The 20,243-nt window shown below is 44.1% G+C and overlaps 1 protein-coding gene across 4 annotated transcripts in view; it reads left to right on the top strand.

Moving 5' to 3' along the window:
* LOC111970187 (arf-GAP with GTPase, ANK repeat and PH domain-containing protein 1-like) overlaps positions 1–20,243 on the top strand; it is a 48,479-nt gene that overhangs the window by 2,476 nt on the left and 25,760 nt on the right. For 2 of the 4 annotated variants that reach the window (XM_023996772.2, XM_023996771.2), the window contains exons 1-3: positions 10,972–14,019; positions 18,648–18,706; positions 18,915–19,002. In XM_023996772.2, coding sequence (XP_023852540.1) covers positions 12,849–14,019; positions 18,648–18,706; positions 18,915–19,002 — 1,318 coding nt within the window. In that variant the 5' untranslated portion in view covers positions 10,972–12,848. Of the gene's footprint in view, positions 1–10,970; positions 14,020–18,647; positions 18,707–18,914; positions 19,003–20,243 lie in introns of those variants that run through there. The other 2 variants (XM_070445667.1, XM_070445668.1) reach the window with 2 other exon arrangements.

Raw genomic sequence — 20,243 nt, 5'->3', positions numbered from 1 at the left:
ACATTTTTGGAGTGAAGCGCATGAATGCCAAAATTTACCTACTCTTCTTCTGACGTGGAATTGTCAAGGAGGTGGACAGCTGGGCAAGTAAAATAACTTTTTGTTTATCAATCACATTCTATTATATCTGAAATTATTATTATTTCAATTAATGTCATATCAGAGAGCACACAATGTTTACATTTGTCACTTTTTGCTTAAAGGTCAGTACCCTGTCTAGCCTGCCATAAGTTTGAGAGGGCGAAGACAGTGGCACTGGAGATAAAGYCCATCAAAGTTGTTTCACCATGGCACATGATCGGTTCACCATGGCACATGATCGGTAAGTCTCCCAATTCAAATTTTGCCCTGATTAGTTGTTTTGGAATGGTTTCTTTATTTGACCACAGCATAGTTCAATATTATAGAATGTGTGTGTGTGTGTCAGTATCCTTACAAATACAAAAATCTGCAGACTGTATGTGTCACACCCTGGCCGTAGTTATCTTTGTTTTCATTATTATTTTAGTTAGGTCAGGGTGTGACATGGGGAATGTATGTGTTTTGGTTTGTCTAGGGGTTTGTACGTTTAATGGGTCAGGACTTGTCTAGGTGTTTGTATGTCTATGGCTGCCTAGCTTGGTTCTCAATTAGAGGCAGCTGTGGTTTATTGTCTCTGATTGAGAGCCATATTTAAGGCAGCCATAGGCATTTGGGTTTTGTGGGTAATTGTCTATGTTGTACGTTTGTAGCTTGTGTGTGCACTTACGTTTATAGCTTCACGTTTGTTGTTTTGTTTAGGTTTATAATAGTGTTCGTTTTGTGTTTTTTCTTTATTCTCAAATAAAAGAGAATGTATTTTTCACACGCTGCGCCTTRGTCCACTTCTTCCACTCAAGACGATCGTGACAGTATGACACAGATACAGGTAAGAATAAAGTAATCTTCTCTCTAACACTTTTTAAATGTTAGGGGTGGACCTCATTGGACCCTTCACGAAATCCAGGAATGGCAACAGCTGGTGTCTTCCGGCGACCGATCACTTTCCAAGTTGGTGGAGGCAATACCCATTACAGTCAGTAAAGGAAGAGTATGTGCTTAACTCTAAATTCCCTAATGTAACCCATTAAAAAGGGTTTTGTTTTTAACAATTTGTTATTCCATGGTACATACATAATCAGACATATTTCAATATCTTACGTTGTCAAAAGATATCGCTTTTCTACCCCCTCCAGGTTTGGTGGTTGGACAAACCAGACCCTCAAGACTGCCATGGGCAAGTCCCTTGATACCAGGAAGGGTGGGAGAACAACCTGAAGGTAATTCTCTTTGCGCACAACAGCAGCATCCAGGCCAAGTATGGATGGGAGCCGCAGCTGTTGACTGAGGTAAACAATGCAATTTTATATAGAATTATTGCATATACTGTAGTCTTTCAAATTTGTGAGTGTCTTTTAGTGTTGTTGTTTGTCTATTGCTATTTTTGTATAACTTACTTTCAGATCTCTGAAACCCCACCTGATGTGGTGGAAGTTGTCGATCCAGATTAGAACGCCTTCAAGTACCACCTTCAGGCACAGACTGAGAAGGATGTGGAGGTTTTTGACCAGGAAAAATGATTGCCCGCTGTTMATTTATGTTGTAACGCTGCAGTAATCCATCAAATTTTCTCACAGTAAAGTGTAACCTGTGTGTTTGCTTGTTTACTTCTCTATCTCCTACCTTTTTCATTTTAACTCTGYTCCTGTTCTCCAGTACCTAGGGGTTCTGCCCAACACCCAGACGTGGATCCACCTTATGTCCTCCATTACTAACCACCCTCCAACTTTTCATTACATCATCTACAGCTACTGTTGTTGTCATTATCTGCTAAGAGTTTTCTTGCTCTTATCATTCTGGGCACGTAATATGTGAGATACACAGATGAACTAAAAACACTAGCACTGCAAACACTCAGAACAAAGAGAGCAGCAGTGCCTGGACTTTGCAGTCTCCCTCTTCAAGTCCCCCTTCTGAGACTGGCTGCCTGTTGAGAACAAGTGACAGGCAGAATTCCACACACCAGAATTCAGTATTTTAGTCTATGATTGCCACGTGAGTATACAAAAAATATGTGAAAATAAATGAATGACATAACTACCAAAAACGATCAAAGTTTCATAAGSTGTTAATTATTGTAAGTTGTAAGGTATCTTTTGACGATATTTATTTGTTCCACATTATTCATTATTGTATCCTAGGACCTACTAATTATAGAAAAAAAAATCATAGAGGACTACTGAAATTATATTATTTCAGTGCAGGTTAAGATAAAAACATGGCACCCAGACAAGCCAGTGTATGAATCAAAGGGGTTTGCATATGAATAGAGTGGAAATTAGCTGACTTCATGATCTGTAATGTATGTAACTTTAATGTGTCAAGCAGGTTACGTTTTCTTTGCCATTTCTGCAACGTTTAAGACATGGATTTCATGTTSTAATGATAACAATGTACCCACAAGTAGTTCAAATTAATGTTTTCATTTTATTAGCTAAACAAAACTAGTTTAAACAGCGAAATTGTYGCGGAAATCAGCTTTGTTTGCATAGTGATGATGAAAAGAATGTAATTTAGTTTGTAATGAACTCCAAAATTCTAATCGTTATGTTGTCACACCGTTGATATAGAAGTGGACACTAATAGTTTATCGAATAACAATGTGACGTAGAGGGGACACTATTTGGCATGACAAGCCCCATGGGTTCTCGAAAGCTAGGGTAGTCATGTCCCATGTCCCTTACATGACCGACAACCTCCATAGTTTTTTTTAAAAAGTCTGTTGTAATTGCAGAGAACTTATGATAACTAAGCATGAAGTAAGTGTTTGAGAACCTATTTACAAATGGCAGAGAGAGGTTGCAGCATCACTCTTCCCATAACATGTAGGTCTGAGCCTAAATTACAGAAAGGGAAGGAAKTTACCCTGTACAACCTCTTAAAATAGGTCACTATACTCACTTATTACTGGTAATAGCATTTTCATTTTTAATAGCTTCTATGACATGAGAAAGTGTGTGTGTGAAAATGCACATCCAATATTCATACACTTATATGGATGCACATAATGTATATTATAAATATGAGGCACTGGGACATGATTTGTTGTTGTGTTATACTTTATCAATATCTGTTGAAATTGAAGTGATGTCTAGACTGTTTTCACCGAAGTGCAGCTTCAGACTCTCTATTTATACTTCATCACTGAGATTCTATTTTGACTCAGAGACCGAACGACCCAAGGCTTGTCTGAACACTCTGATTCTCTTTTTATCCCATTGTCTCCTCACTTCAGCTGAGAAAGTGGAAGTCCTATATTAGAGCTCACTCTACTTAGCTGACCTCTATCCAAAATGGTTTTGTAACTGCCTCAGCTCCTGTACACACCCAGTATCCATAGAGAAATACATACTCACTTTTTATATGACTCTAAAGTATCTGTATGATGTGTGTTCAGCTTGAGACCAAACGGATTGAGAGTGCGAGGAATGCTAATTKCAGAGGTCGAAGTGATCAATGAACCCACAGTATTTAAACACTTCACCCCAAAGCCCACATTTTAGTCTTTTTGTAGGCCTATGTCCCAAATGGCACCCTATTCCCTTTATAGTGCACCACTTTGGACCAGGACCTAGGTCCAAGGTAGTGCACTATGTAAAAAATAGGGTGCCCATAGGATGCAGATTCAGTTTCTAACCGGGTGTGTGTCAGGTCCAAGGTTATTATAGTAAACTAAAACTGAACTAAAGATGGAAAAAAAATTGTTATCTGAAATAAAATAATTAACAGACCCGTTTGAAACTATTATATTTGACTCCAAAACGAACTAAAGTCAAATAAAAACCATCATGAATTATGTTTTTTCTTTTTTTCTTCTAAACTTTGGGCAAAAATAAAATGGGGTTTTCAAGCTTCTGAATCTGCCGGGTAAATTCTGACAGGAGATGTCGATGTTACGAATCCCGCCGAAGATGGTGCCTCTTCCCGTTCGGGCGGCGCTCGGCGGTCGTCGTCTCCGGCCTACTAGCTGCCACCGATCCCCTTTTCTGTTTCMKTTAGTTTTGTCTGATTTGTTGCACCTGTTTTGTGTTTAGGTTTATTGTGGGCTATTTAAACCCAGTTGGGCCGCCGACTTTTGTGCGGGCTTGTTTTTCTGTTTGTGGTGTCGTATTTTCTTGTGGTGTCTGTTCCATGTGGATTTTGTCCTGTTTGTTTTGGACTGTACTTGACGCGCCCTTGTATGTGTGGCGTAGCCGTCTCGTTATATTCTTTTGGAATATTARATCCACTAGCTTCTCACTACCCTGCTCTCTGCGCCTGACTCCTTCATCACCACTTTTGGAATTGTGACAGATGTTTCAAAAAGGCCTAGCTTGTGTATCACTACCACTAGTTATCACCATCTAACAGGGAAGACATCCACTACTTTGTGTCCCTAACACTAAAACTGRAACAAAATAATATAAAAACTAAATATATACGTTCTTATAGAACTCAAACTAAAGAAAAACTAGTAAATCATGTTTGAAAACTAATTGAGACTAAACTGAATTTCAAATAAAATGGAAAAACTAACAGAAATAAAAATTAATATAAAACCACAAAACTATAATAACATTGGTCAGGCCCGTCTCAGTCAGCCCACTACGCGACAGCTACAGTAGAAACTGAGACAGGACTGCTAACAGACAGTATGAATAGAGAGACACTGATGTTTCAGTGAACATGCTGTGTTGACAGAAATTCATGTTCCTTCAAGTAATGCAGACAAMACCTTGTATCTCTCTTCCTTTACAGTATGTCTTTGTGATTTCTATTGCTGTCTATACAGCCTGATATTTTTGCTGCTGTTTTCGCTAAAGCTGCAATATGTAACTTTTTGGGTGACCCGACCAATTTCACATAGAAATGTGAGTAATAGATCTGTCTATAACAAGTCTAAGAAGCGGTAGATCAAATCGAATCGAATCACATTTTATTAGTCACATGTGCCGAATACAACAGATGTAGACCTTACAGTGAAATGCTTACTTATGTGCCCCTAACCAACAATGCAGTTTWAAAAAATATGGATAAGAATAAGAAATAAAAGTAACAAGTAATTAAAGAGCAGCTGTAAAATAACAATAGTGAGACTATATACAGGGGGGTTCCGGTACAGAGTCAATGTGCGGGGGCACCGGTTAGTTGAGGTAATATGTACATGTAGGTAGAGTTATTAAAGTGATTATGCATAGATGATAACAGAGAGTAGCAGTGGTGTAAAAGAGGGGGAGGGGGGGCTATGCACATAGTCTGGGTAGCCATTTGATTAGATGTTCAGGAGTCTTATGGCTTGGGGGTAGAAGCTGTTTAGAAGCCTCTTGGATCTAGACTTGGCACTCCAGTACAGCTTGCCGTGCGGTAGCAGAGAGAACAGTCTATGACTAGAGTGGCTGGAGTCTTTGACAATTTTTAGGGCCTTCCTCTGACACCGCCTGGTATAGAGGTCCTGAGGGGCCCCTGTGTTAAGGATCAGCGTGGCGAATGTGTTGTTACCTACCCTTACCACCTCAGGGCGGCCCGTCAGGAATTCCAGGATCCAGTTGCAGAGGAGGTGTTTAGTCCCAGGGTCCTTAGCTTATTGATGAGCTTTGAGGGCACTATGGTGTTGAATGCTGAGCTGTAGTCAATGAATAGCATTCTCACATAGGTGTTCCTTGTGGGAAATGACAGTGTGGGAAAGGGCAGTGTGGAGTGCAATAGAGATTGCATCATCTGTGGATCTGTTAGGGTGGTATGCAAATTGGAGTGGGTCTAGGGATGATGGTGTTGATGTGACCCATGACTCATGGTTACAGACGTGAGTGCTATGGGTCGGTAGTCATTTAGGCAAGTTACCTTAGTGTTCTTGGGCACAGGGACTATGGTGGTCTGCATAAAACATGATGGTATTACAGACTCGGACAGGGAGAGGTTGAAAATGTCAGTGAAAGCACTTGCCATTTGGTCAGCGCACGCTCGGAGTACACATCCTGGTAATCCGTCTGGCCCTGCGGCCTTGTGAATGTTGACCTGTTTAAAGGTCTTACTCACATCGGCTGGGGAGAGCGTGATCACACAGTCTTCCGGAACAGCTGGTGCTCTCATGCATGTTTCAGTGTTATTTGCCTCGAAGCRAGCATAGAAGAAGTTTAGCTCGTCTGGTAGGCTTGTGTCACTGGGCAGCTCTCGGCTGTGCTTCCCTTTGTAGTCTGTAATGGTTTGCATCCGACGAGCGTCAGAGCTGGTGTAGTACGATTCGATCTTAGCCCTGTATTGACACTTTGCCTGTTTAATGGTTCGTCGGAGGGCATAGCAGGATTTCTTAAAAGCTTTCCGGGTTAGAGTTCTGCTCCTTGAAAGCAGCAGCTCTAGCCTTTAGCTCAGTGCGGATGTTGCCTGTAATCCATGGCTTCTGGTTGGGGTCTGTACGTATGGTCACTGTGGGGACGACGTCATTGATGCACTTATTGATGAAGCCAACGATTGATGTGGTGTACTCCTCAATGCCATCAGAGGAATCCCGGAACATATTCCAGTCTGTGCTAGCAAACAGTCCTGTAGCCTAGCATCTGCTTCATCTGACCACTTTTTATTGATCTAGTCACTGGTGCTTCCTGCTTTAATTTTGGCTTGTAAGCAGGAATCAGGAGGATAGAATTATGGTCAGATTTGCCAAATGGAGGGCGAGGGAGAGCTWTGTATGCGTCTCTGTGTGTGGAGTAAAGGTGGTCCAGAGTTTTTTTCCCCTCTGGTTGCACATTTACAGTGGGGCAAAAAAGTATTTAGTCAGCCACCAATTGTGCAAGTTCTCCCACTTAAAAAGATGAGAGAGGCCTGTAATTTTCATCATAGGTACACTTCAACTATGACAGACAAAATGAGAGAAAAAAAATCCAGAAAATCACATTGCAGGATTTTTTTATGAATTTATTTGCAAATTATGATGGAAAATAAGTATTTGGTCAATAACAAAAGTTTATCTCAATACTTTGTTATATACCCTTTGTTGGCAATGACAGAGGTCAAACGTTTTCTGTAAATCTTCACAAGGTTTTCACACACTGTTGCTGGTATTTTGGCCCATTCCTCCATGCAGATCTCCTCTAGAGCAGTGATGTTTTGGGGCTGTTGCTGGGCAACACGGACTTTCAACTCCCTCCAAAGATTTTCTATGGGGTTGAGATCTGGAGACTCATTTTGTCTGTCATAGTTGAAGTGTACATGCTGTAACATGTAACACTGTAACATGCTGATAGAAATTTGGCAAAATGGATTTAAGTTTCCCTGCATTAAAGTCCCCGGCTACTAGGAGCGCCGCCTCTGGGTGAGCGTTTTTCTTGCTTATGGCGCAATACAGCTCATTCCATGCTGTCTTAGTGCCGGCCTCTGACTGTGGTGGTATGTAAACAGCTACGATAAATACAGATGAAAACTCTCTAGGTAGATAGCGTGGTCTACAGCTTATCATGAGATACTCTAGACTTCCTTAGATATYGTGCACCAGCTGTYATTTACAAAAATACATAGTCCGCTGCCCCTTGTCTTACTAGATGCTGCTGTTCTATCCTGCCGGTACAGCATGTAACCATGTATGTTGATAGTGTTTTCGTTCAGCCACGACTTGAAGCATAAGATATTAGAGATTTGAATGTCCCGTTGGTAGTTTAATCTTCCAGGTAGGTCATCAATTTTATTCTCCAAAGATTGCACGTTTGCTAGCAGAATGGAAGGAAGTGGAGGTTTATTCGATCGCCTATGAATTCTCCGAAGGCAGCCCGTTCTCTGGACCCTTTTTCTCCACCTCCTCTTCACGCAAATCATGGGGATCTGGGCTTGTTCCCGAGAAAGCAGTATATCATTCACGTCAGGCTCGTCAGACTCATTAAAGGAAAAAAAAAAATCTGCCAGTCCGTGGTGAGTAATCGCAGTCCTGATGTCCAGAAGTTATTTTCGGTCATAAGAGACGGTAGCGGCAACATTATGTACAAAATAAGTTACAAACAATGCAAATAAACAAACAAAAAAACATAATCAGTTGGGGACAGGTAAAACGTCAGACTTCTTCTCTGGCGTCATTAAAAAAAATTAAAAAAAAGATCTGTTCTATGTGCTCTATTTCTATGCTTCCTGTTAAGTTTCAGTTTTGCACACCAGCTTCAAACAGCTGAAAACAAAAAGTGGTTATGGAAAAGACATTTTACAGCTTTTTAGATTTTATAATGATTCTTTGCACTTGTTTTGCTTGTTTTGTCACATGAACTGAAATTAGGCTAACTATTCGAATTTTAGCAACGAGGAAATGACGGAKCGATTTCTACATATTGCACCTTTAAAAATGGTAGCCTTTCCTCATCCTTACAGCACTGCACATCAAGCTACTTCCTCTCTGCAGTCTGTCTGCAGAGCCACTTCCTGCCTCAAGGAGACAGGCAGACCATGTTTTGATACATCTTCCTCCCTCCCCTGCACCCTAATTCACAAATTAGAAAAATGCTCCTTACCTTCCCTATACTGTTTCTTTCATCACACACACCACACACCGCCCCCGTCTTRCCCCCTATCCTCTCTCTTCTGTCCCTCCACCTTGTGTTGTCATTTAGCCTTTCATCACAGCAGGTTACACTCCTTGTTATGGGATCTGTCCAAATGTCACGGACACTATTCACCTTGACTACCATCTCTATGAGAGACACAGAGACAGGAGAGACCACAGCTCACTGCAACACACCCTCTGGCTTCTCTTCACTGGTGTGGCAGTTAGAYGATTCTGTTTCTGATATCCTAATCTCCAGTCCTTATCACTCAGATGCAGACTTGTCAGACTCGTCTAGTTGCTCTCTTTGTGTTATTGCAGATCTCATATTTTGCAGTTTTGCGGCAATTAGGCCGATTCGAAGCCCCCCAGATCTTCTCTCAAGAGCTCTGATTAGATTTCTGAACCCAGTCCCCCTACACGTGCGTGCATGTTTCATTCTGCAATGTCTGTGTGTAAGGCGTGTACGCACATCATTCCAACCTACACAGTAATTTATGTGCCTTTTCCATCATGCCATTTGCATTGCAGATGATTCAAGGGTCATAAGCTCTGTGTGTGTGTGCCCAATTTCTTGATTGCCTGCGTAGGGGGTCCCCTAAGTCCCCCGTTACCCCCCCCCCCACACACACACACTGCCTGCACCCTTAAAGGAGGATATTAATTGTCATTACGATGTGTTCCTTTAAGAAAGAGGTCACACCTCAGGAAGACATGTTAGTACTCTGATGCCGGCAATTACACCAGAAAGCAGAACAGAGCGTGTGTCAACTGTCAGATTAGCATAAGGACAGCGGTGGTGTGGCTCTCCAGAGCAGTGTTTTAGTTATGCAGATGGTGTGTTGGAATGCACAGGGCTGTGGTCCCCCGAGGAAAGGGAACACAATCTTTCTTTACACAGTAAGGTGGTGGTGGCCTTGATAAATGTCACAGCAGCTAAAAGAACAATGACAACAATGACATACAAACATGACACCACGTTGAATGCTATGGCTTTGCTACCCCTCACTGGAATGTTTGTCTCGTGTGCGATCTTTGAACTTTGATGTGCAGTTTGCACTTGTTGTGTTCAATGGATATTTTATCTATTTAGTTCACAATATATTTTTTACATGCTTTACAATTCAAGTACCTCACCTGTGTGTGTGTGTGTGTTCTCTCTGAGAGTCTATGCAACATTCTGTGTAAGTGTCACAGTGAGTGACACATTATAATTTCAGTTTAGAGGGGACATGATTCATCACCACACTCTGTGGGTGTCCTTGACAGATTCCATCCAATTAAAGAAGTGACACAGGTGGGTAACACACAGCCACACACACTGAAGCCCCTGGGAGACTAGTCAGGATCGAGGGAAAGATGAACGGAGCAAAGTACAGAGAGATCCTTGATGAATACCTGCTCCAGAGCGCTCAGGACCTCAGACTGGGGCAAAGGTTTACCTTCCAACAGGACAACGACCCTAAGCACACAGCCAAGACAACGTAGGAGTGGCTTCGGGACAAGTCTCTGAATGTCCTTGAGTGGCCCAGCCAGAGCCTGGACTTAAACCCTATTGAATATCTCTGGAGAGACCTGAAAATAGCTGTGCAGCGACGCTCCCCATTCAACCTGACAGATATTGAGAGGATATGCAGAGAAGAATGGGGAAAACTCCCCAAATACAGGTGTGCAAAGCWTGTAGCATCRTACCCAAGAAGACTCGAGGCTGTAATCGCTGCCAAAGGTGCTTCAACAAAGTACTGAGTAAAGGGTCTGAAACTGAGTTTCAGTTTTAGATTTTTAATACACTTGCAAACATTTCTAAAAACCTGTTTTTGCTTTGTCATTATGAGGTATTGTGTGTAGATTGATGAGGGGGAAAATAACTATTTAATCCATTTTAGAATAAGGCTGTAACATAACAAAATGTGGAAAAAGTCAAGGGGTGTGAATACGTCCTTAATGTATATATATTAAATCTCTTAAGGACTTTTCATTGACCCCCAGCAGGACCTCCGCAAACCCCAGTTTCAATATCTCTGGTTTAGAGAGAGAGGGATGAAGGAGACAGCCAGGATGGTGCACATGTGACTCACTACCGTAATGTCCTGGAGYTCCAAACACCTTGGTCACAGGCGAGCCCATTAGTTGAGAAAGGTGAAAGAGATGGGGTGGAATAGGCTGTTGCTACCTGCAACGCTTACTGCTTAAGAGGGGGTTGAGGAGAGCTTTTCTGGAAGGAGATAGTGTGACTGCAAAAGACAGAGAAGAGGGAGAGGATAGAAAGAGCCTTCTCCCCTCTCCTGTCTCTTCCACGTTTTCCATCTCTCCTTTTTCCTTCCTCTATCTCCTGCATTCTTCTTCTCTCATCCACCTCTAGCTACGCTCCTGTCTGTTCCCCTCTCTCTCCTCTCTACGCATCCCCTCCCTTTTCTGTGCCCCAAGATTTATGACCCATTCAGTTTGTTTTCAAACCACCTTATTTATTTGTCGGTTATATCCTTCCCCACACATACTCTCCTGTTCATTTTTCTCCTATTCTCTCTCTCTCTCTCTCTCTTTTTCTCTTTCCTCCCTCGCTCTCTCCTTTCATTCATCCCTGTGACGTCTGATTCATCCAGTTCATCATCGCTCTCTCCCTCTTTCCTGAGAGGCAGGATGGGAGGGGACAGAAGGAGAGAGAGAGAGTGGGAACTGCCCGGAGATTGCCTGAAAAAGAGAGCGGGAGAGAGAGAGAGAGAGCAAGTGATGGGTAGGAGGAGGCAGAGGTTTTTCTCCTCTTTGTTTTGTCTGATCCGACACGAGCCACAGAACGTGTGGGCTTGACCGAGGACAGGCATCTCTCCCATGACGCTTCACCCTCAGCCTTCCCTTCTGTCTGTCTGCCTGCCTGGAGCTGAGGCTGGAGCTGGACTAGCTGTTGGCTAACGGAGAGGCTAGTGGCCCTGAGGAGATCTGGAGGAGGAAAGGAGGGGCTGAGCTGAGCCAGTGGGCTCGCTCTCTGCCTCACAGACACRTTTTATTGACTTGCTAATTGCCTGAGACACTCGGAGGAGAGGATGCAGTGAGGGAAGGAACCTACTGTACATATGAGTGTTACAGGCAAAGGAACAGAGAAACAGTGACTGTGTTCTGCCTATCTGGCCACCATCTCTGCTTCTCTTTGCTGGGGGAATTACAACAGATGTTTGCAGCCTGCCTTTCATTGATCCACGATACGTACATAYGTGATTCATGCATGACATTAGTGTGTCTTTGCCTCGTATGCAGTCGGAAGGAGACTACCCACCCACMACACGCGTTTGCGACACGTGAATGATTTCTATATTTATGTTTTTTCTTGTATTTACCGTAAATGTTTTTCCTCTGCTGGGTCAGCTAAAGCGGTTGTTTTCTGTGTTTGCTGTGTTGCCTGCTATGTCTGGTTTGGCTTTACCACGGTACATACCCTTTGGTGTCTGTGACGGTGCAAAATAAAAATAGAAACAATTATTTGTTAACCAGTCAAATGTAATGGGAATAAGAAAATATGAAGATTCTGAAGCGTACAATGGATATTCTTCAATGGAAATGAAGAATTATCTGAGAAGCTTACAGACTGAAGACTGGCTTGAGGCAGTTCATCTTGTGTGCTTTTGTGAAGTGGGGAGCTACGTAGTACAGTCTTGGTGGGGAAATGGACCAGGCTCATTTGTTGACTCTATCATAATTCCAGACTACCCAGTCTCAAACATCAAGATCGTGGAAAGCAATCTCAGATCCCTGGCTTTGGGCTGTAGAATTAATCTTGCGTATGGAGAGAGGGAGGGAACGAGAAAGGGAGGATTGTGAATGAACCCGTGGAGCAGTCCAGTGGCAGCAGTCTTTACAGATCAGCAAAGAGGAGGTGAAGAGAGGATTACAGGAAGGATTAAAATAAAAACTAGTCTAGACTTAATTCAGTAACCTTGTTAAGTATGCTCCACTAATTCAAGATACCTTAGAGTGATTCTCTGTCTCGCTTGTGCTGACTCTTGMGTTTTCACGTCATGGGTTCAGAAGCCTGAAGAAGCAATCCAGCTAGACTCCAACCACCTCTTGACAAAGTTACCATTCACCCACATCACACGTATCCCTACGCCAGGCAGTTTGACAGTACCATCTGACTGGTGTCTGGCCTGGCTATTGTCTCCGTGGTGAAGCCTCCGGCTGTGGATTGCTATGCCGGTTCCCTGTGGGTCTGTCTGGGTCACAGCAAGGGCGCTGCCACTCCGCTGAGGTTGGTCTGCCTGTCTTCCAGCCTGCCGCCCCCATGAGCCACGCGGGCACCCTACAGAGACGCACCACCTACCTCATCTCCCTTACCCTGGTCAAGGTCGAGGCTGTGGGGAGTGATGGAGTTTCCATCGGGCCCCAGCCACAACGGACCCTTGCTCTGGGGAGAGCAGGAGTGGAGGGCCCAGAGGATGAGGAGCTGAGCAGGACCACTGAGGATGAGGGAGGACATGCATGTGCCGAGGTGGAGGTAGAGGGGAACACAGAGATGGAGGAAGAGGAGCAGGAGGACGTTAGCTTTGGGGGGCCTGTACAGGAGCGGGAGAAGCCTGTGATGAAGGAGCGAGAGAGTCGTGGTCCAGGCTCCTCAAAAGATGTCACGTTGGAGACTAAGAGCAAGGAGTCTCCCCTCTTACCGAAGAATGTGAAAGACCAAGTGAAAGGACTTGCAGGGGTGTCAGATGTCCCCTCAGTGGGAGGGCTAAGGAGAGAGGGAACCCGCCCTAAAACAGAGCTCTATCGGGAGCCACCCATGCTGTTTCCAAGGTGCGAGGAAGGGATGGGCGACGCAAGCAACACCCTCTCCCGGGGYAGCATGCCCATCACCGTACCGCCCAGGCTCACCCAGAGACCCGAGGTCCTGATGAGGTCACATGCCGGGGGCGGGGCTGTAAGCCGGCGGGAGTTGAGGGAAGCCAATCAGAGTATGCCTCCATCCGCCAAGAGTCTGGACCGCAAAGACAACCGCATAGGGGACCGGTCTCCCATGACAGCTGCTGTGGCCTCTCTGGGACCTTACCGGGCATCCTGGGCGGACAGTGATGGCAGGTCTACCCTCCTTCGCCAGGGAGCCCCCGTAGGGGGAGGGTTTACGGACGTGGTGACCAGGGAAAGCCCCAGAGGGGACAGGCTGAAGACAGGCTCAACGTCCCTGCCAGCCCAACCCACCCCTCAGATATCCAAACCGCCGAGGAAGGGCAAGAGCCGCACTCTGGACAACAGTGACCTGCACTCCCTCTCTGAGGACCTGAAGAAGGGGAAGGACAGCCAGAGTCAGGGGGGGACCACCCAGCGTCCCCCCGCCCGTGACCGCAAGATGCTCAAGTTCATCAGCGGGATCTTCACAAAAAGTACGCCTGCGCCTCCCTGCTCCAACACAGCGCCCCCTATCTACACGCCCGTTCAGAGGGGTTCTAGTGAGGAGGAAGGTAAGATATCGCCCATACCCACCTATCCACCATYCCCCCCCACCAGGGCTAGCTGTCCTTCCCATTCCATTTCAGACTTTTCACAACTGGAGGCTGGATTATGTTTTGCCGTACCATCTTACTCTAATGGTTTACACAATGGTTTACACAATGCTAGAGACTGTGGTCTCATTCTAGATGGTTGTCCATCATCAGTCCATATTGGCCGGAAAACCACACACTGTAGGTCAGGATGGACTGTGCAAGRATGTGGTGAAGAAAAGGAGGTTGAAGACCTTGAAGTGAGAGGGCAAGCCTTGGGCTGTGTCCAATATGGCACCCACCCTATTCCCTTTATAGTGCACTACCKTTGACCAGAGCTCTATGGGGCCTGGTCAAAAGTAGTGCACTACATAGGGAATAGGGTGCCATGTGATGCATCTTGGTCATAAAATATGTTATTGGATGGCCACTATGCCTCGATGGACCCTCAGAGAGAATTGGAATTCCAATCAGGAAATTGCATTATACATTATAATCCGTTCACACAGTCACATACTGGATATAATGCAGAAGATATCACTTGAATGATGATGCATTCATGTGATAGAGTAAAATGAGCACATTCACTCATAGGTCCTGTTGGGTGTTAGGCATGAAAAAGGTTGAATAACGAGAGAGGACAACCTGCATATGCTTCTCCTGCTCCCAAGAGTAATGCTTCCGCCAATGAAAACCTACTTGGCCTAAATTTCTCTCCAACTCCAAGCAGTCACAAGAAAACATGAGATAGCCCATGGTAATCAAATATTCAGATTTTACTATATTTGCGAATGTGCTGTTGTAGACGTGTGTGATGAAGGAGTATGTAGAATTGGTGTAAGTGCTGAATAATTTGTCAGGAGTAAGTGGGACATGAATAATTAAGGGTGGRAGTACACAGAGCTGTGTTCTTCTGAGGGAAGGAGTGAGGGGGCAGAGGGTGAGGGAGGAAGGAAGGGGACCCTTCCTGCTCTGCTTGCAGAGTTAATCAACATCCAAATGAAACCCATTACCTCAATGACTCCACATTGGGATTGGGTGAACAAGAAATGAATAGCCATTTACATTTTGGGGTGCATTTCAGTTTGATTGCAAAATATTTGATTGCAAAATATCAATCAGAGTAGGGGTAAAGTAATAACTAATGAAAATATACATTTGGGGAGATTTTCAACATTTTAATTGTATTTTGTTAACTCAGTAAATATCATGTCTGTCTTATATCCATATCATCAATATTAATCAATATAGTATGTGTGATTTACAATTGTGTAAATGTGCTCAAACACACACACCACTGTATGTATGAGAGAATTTATTGTGCTGAGAGCCAGGCAGTTTCTGGAAGAACGGTTGCCATGGCAACAACAAGCGGCAAGAGATGCTATTTGGTCGGCGATATGACGCTGGAAGGGGGTGGGGGCTGGTAAGGAGTGTGGGGGGGGGGGGGGGGGGGGGGGGGGGGGTGGAGAGCGGGAGAGACCAATAGACATACAGACAGAAATTGTCCGGTGGGGGTTGGGAAGGGTACCAGGCTTTCGTTTAAATGTAATCTCCCTTGAGAGCAAGAGTGGAAGGAAGTGGTGGCTGTGTTACCGTATTGTCCCTGAGGTGTGGCCGGTGCGCACAGCAAAGCACAGGCAGTATATAATGTGTCTGTGGAGACTCCCTCACTTCTGGTGTGTCCCCACAGAGAGAGGATTCAGTGTCTGAAAGGATCATACTGTCTGACTGGAGTTGGCTTCAACACTGCTTTACTCAGACCTCCAAAGGCCCTTTTGATTGAGGCAGTGTCATCATTTATATGGCTGTTTGCATGTGTCTGTGTGCGTGTGTGTGTGTGTAAGAGACTGCCTGTTGCCCAAATCAAGAATTTGTCCACAATTGGAGGCCTATGAACGTTGTGTGTGTGTGTGTGTGCGTTTGTGTGTGTGTCCATGTACAAGCATAGGTGTGTGTATCTGCAGCCCTGCAGAATGAATCTGCTTGTTAATCTTTTGAAGAYTTTATTTCCCATCCATAACTTCAGTCTTCTTTAAAGGGGAAGTTGACCTAAAATCCAACATTTCCCAAGTGATTCCATACATTGAAACTACACTGAATTGTGTTCGTTGTTCATAGCTTATGACTGCCCATACCATAACCCCACCGCAAGGAACTCTGTTCACAACGTTGACATCAGCAAACTGCTCGCCCACACGACGCCATACATGCTTTCTGCCATCCGCCTGGTACAGTTGAAACCGGGATTCATCCGTGAAGAGCACACTTATCCAGCATGCCAGTGGCCATCGAAGGTGAGTATTTGGTAACTGAAGTTGGTTACAACGCCGAACCTCAGTCAGGTCAAGACCCTGGTGAGGACGACGAGCACACAGATGAGGTTCCCTGAGACGCTTTCTGACAGTTTGTGCAGAAATTCTTCGGTTGTGCAAACCCACAGTTTCATCAGCTGTCCGGGTGGCTCATCTCAGACCATCCCGCTGGTGAAGAAGCCAGATGTGGAGGTCCTGGGCTGGCGTGGTTACACGTGGTCTGCGGTTGTGAGGCCGGTTGGACGTACTGCCAAATTCTCTAAAACAATGTTGGAGGCGGCTTATGGTAGAGAAATAAACATTAAATTCTCTGGCAACAGCTCTGGTGGACATTGCTGTAGTCAGCATGCCATTTGCACGTTTCCTCAAAACTTGAGACATCTGTGGCATTGTGTTGTGTGACCAAACTGCACATGTTAGAGTGGCCTTTAATTGTTCCCAGCACAAGGCACACCTGTGTAATGATCATGCTGTTTAATCAGCTTCTTGATATGCCACACCTGTCAGGTCGATGGATTATATTGGCAAAGGAGAAATGCTCACTAACCAGGGATGTAAATACATTTGTGCACAACATTTGAGAGAAATTAGCTTTTTGTGCATATGGAACATTTCTGGGATCTTTTATTTCAGCCCATGAAACATGTGACCAACACTTTACATGTTGCTTTTAGATTTTTGTTAAGTATAGTGTTTTCCTTCTCCCCCTCTCTCCCCATGCAGTCTAACCCTGTGTTGTGTTTGTAACAGTTTTCCTTCCATCCCTCTCCTCACCCCTACCTGGGCTTGAACCAGGGACCCTCTTCACACATCAACAACTGACACCCCCGAAGTATCGTTACCTATCACTCCACAGCAGAGCAAGGGAAACATCTACTTCAAGGTCTCAGAGCGAGTGTTGTCACCGATTGAAACACTATTAGCGCGGACCCCGCTAACTAGCTATCCATTTCACACCGGTTATTCACACCGGTTACATGTGGTTCTAAGTGCCAAATGGCACCCTATTCCCTGTATAGTGCACTATATAGGGAATAGGGTGCCATTTGAGATGCACAAAACCTTGTAAAGGAATTTCACATTCATTCTACATGTGTGCTCTACTGTATATTATTTCCATTAGTCTTCAGGTCAACATCTGAACAAATGCACTCTTAGGTCCTGTGTGGCTGTTGGTAGAGCATGGTGCTTGCAACGCCAGGGTTGTGAGTTYGATTCCCACGGGGGACCAGTACAAAAGAGTCTGAAAATGTATGCACTCACTACTGTAAGTCTCTCTGGATAAGACTGTCGTGCTAAATGACTAAAATGTAACTGTTATTGATGGACTCTGTCACAATGAGGAATAGTACTGGCAGCCACTTACAGGATGTTACATTACCTACTAGTCCTCTTCCACTCTGCTATGCAGTAGTGTGACTTGACTTAATCCTGTTACCCTGTTGGCCCCCATGTGAGCATAGGGTGTTCTCCACCTCACTCTTTTCTGTGTGATGGCTATTGCAGTAGTATATAGATAGAAAATTATGTGACTTCAATAAAAGTCTCAACTCATTGGCAGTCACCTGTTGTGAGGACCCCTGTCTGTGCTTTTCAGATATTATTGAACACCTCTGGGCGATGCAGTGAAATAACAGGTACCCAGTAATTATGATGCTTGGAGGATATCCAAATTCTCATTCCACTGTGGACACAGAAATGTTCTCTCTCTCTCTATCTCTCTCTCTCTCTCTCTACATCCCATTTTCAGCTTGCTGCGCAGCATCAAAATGATGGTGAAATCTACTGAGGCTTGTATTGGAATTTTGGATGAATAAAACACATAGAGATTGTTTGGTAATCATCTCACATACACGCTCAGGCACACATACGTACACACACACACGTGTACACAAACACACACACACACTGGCACGCTCACTCTGGCTGCGTCCACAGAGCTGCTAATGAACTTGAGCCTCACTACTGAGCCTGTGCAATTCATTTCTCTACCTCATTCCCTTGCTCCTTTTCTCCGTCCCCCACCCTCACCTAACTCTGTAGTCTAGGCCATCTGGACCTGCGACAGGGCACTTATGGGGCCACACACACTAAGAACGGCGCGGCACGGCATTCCTCACAGCTTCAGAGTGCTGTAGAGCGAGACGGCCGGTGACTTTGAARGTTTCCCCTGTTCTAAGCAAGCTGTAGACAGGAGGCAGAAAGGGAGAGGGAACACGTGATCACGACATTGACCTTATGTTTTAATCAGTCTCCCTCTCTCTCTCTTTCCCTCTCTCTGTGTGTCCACAGCGGCTTGCGGAAACAGTCAAGAATGGACCTTCAGTCGAACCGTCCAAGAGCTCCGTCTGGTGAGAGTGATTGCTGTTGTCATACCGCTGGAATAGGAAATAGGTGTAGTCTTGTTTCTGCTTCAACAGAGACAACGACAGTGACAGTGTCTACTAATGGAATACTATGATGATAATTGTAGTAAATAGAAGTAGTTGTTGTAGAGTATGATAAACATGTCACTATTAGAAAGAGTGGGGTGATATATCCTTCTGACTATGTGTCCAGGGGGTGTTGGGAGGTCTCCGCAGTGGGAAGTCAGCCCTGGTCCACAGACACATGAGCGGGAGCTACCAGCCCCTGGAGAACCCAGAAGGTGAGTTTGACAGTTTTAATTTTGGCACTCTTTTTTTTAGATTTAGTCTTGTCTTAATCATTTTGACTAAAATATAATTAAGTCTTAGTCAAAATTTGGTCATTTGAATAATGATTTAGTCTGGTTTTTGTCAAAATGATAAAAACAGTGGGCCATTTTAGTCAACTATAAATGCCTTTTAATTTTAGTCACATCACATTTCCATTGCCTCATTAACCTAGTAAACATAAATCACTGACTTCCATGTGCACAAACATACTTAGCCTTGTCCTACCAACATATTGTTCTGCATAACATCCTATCCCATAATTCTCTTCCCAACAGGCAAATTGGCAAACACCCCTTGACATACTGTAGCTATAATGTAATCAAAGTTCTGTCATAAGTAGAGGTGTGATAGGTTGCTGCAAACTAACTAGCTAGCATTATTAATATGTTATTACCTGAGCATATATATTGAGATGATGCACTTTCAGATGTCTCTTGAGGTTTGTAGTATTTTTCCACATTAGCTTGTGGGTGCAAACTCTGTCTTCCACCTAGCTATCTTAAGGTGAATGCACTTACTGTAAGTCGCTCTGGATAAGAGCATCTGCTAAATTACTAAAATGTAAATTAAGACGTTGCATTCGGTCTTGTTTGAATTAACACGATAAGTAAAGTGGCTCCAAACATTGCCCCTTTTTCTACCGGAAGCATGTACCACCGGGAGAGACGCCAATGCGTGTGCCTTATTTGCGTCAATGATTTGTTGCCGCCAGATTGGAAAACGGTTGCTGGGCAGAGAGGTGACTTGTGAATGACCTGGACATGGTATTTATTTTCCACCAATAAAAACATTGCAACTTTGCAATGAGAAAGCCTTACAATTATGTCATGTATGCTTTTCATTGGACCCTACAAATAACACTGAAAGCTCTCAATCTCTCAAAAAACTCTTGTCCAGTCCATTTACTAGTCAGATTTTAGTCACAGAGATATTTTTGTCTCGTTTTATTATTAATATTTATTATTATTAATCTTTTTTTTCTGAGTCTATTTAGTCAGTTATAGTCTCGTCAACTGCCACTGAAAAATAGGTGTTTGACTAATATTTACATCATTATTTTTGTTGACGAAATTAACACTGGTTTGACATCATACCTTGTACTTAAGCCTTAAAGCATTCCTGTAAAGAAAATACTACTGTATCACATAGAGCTTCTCTCTCTCTCTCTCTCTCTCTCTCTCTCTCTCTCTCT

Source organism: Salvelinus sp. IW2-2015, linkage group LG11 (assembly GCF_002910315.2).
Source record: "Salvelinus sp. IW2-2015 linkage group LG11, ASM291031v2, whole genome shotgun sequence".
Taxonomy (NCBI): Eukaryota; Metazoa; Chordata; class Actinopteri; order Salmoniformes; family Salmonidae; genus Salvelinus; species Salvelinus sp. IW2-2015.
The sequence above is the reverse complement of the archived record's forward strand: the minus strand, read 5'-3'. Positions and strand labels throughout refer to the sequence as shown.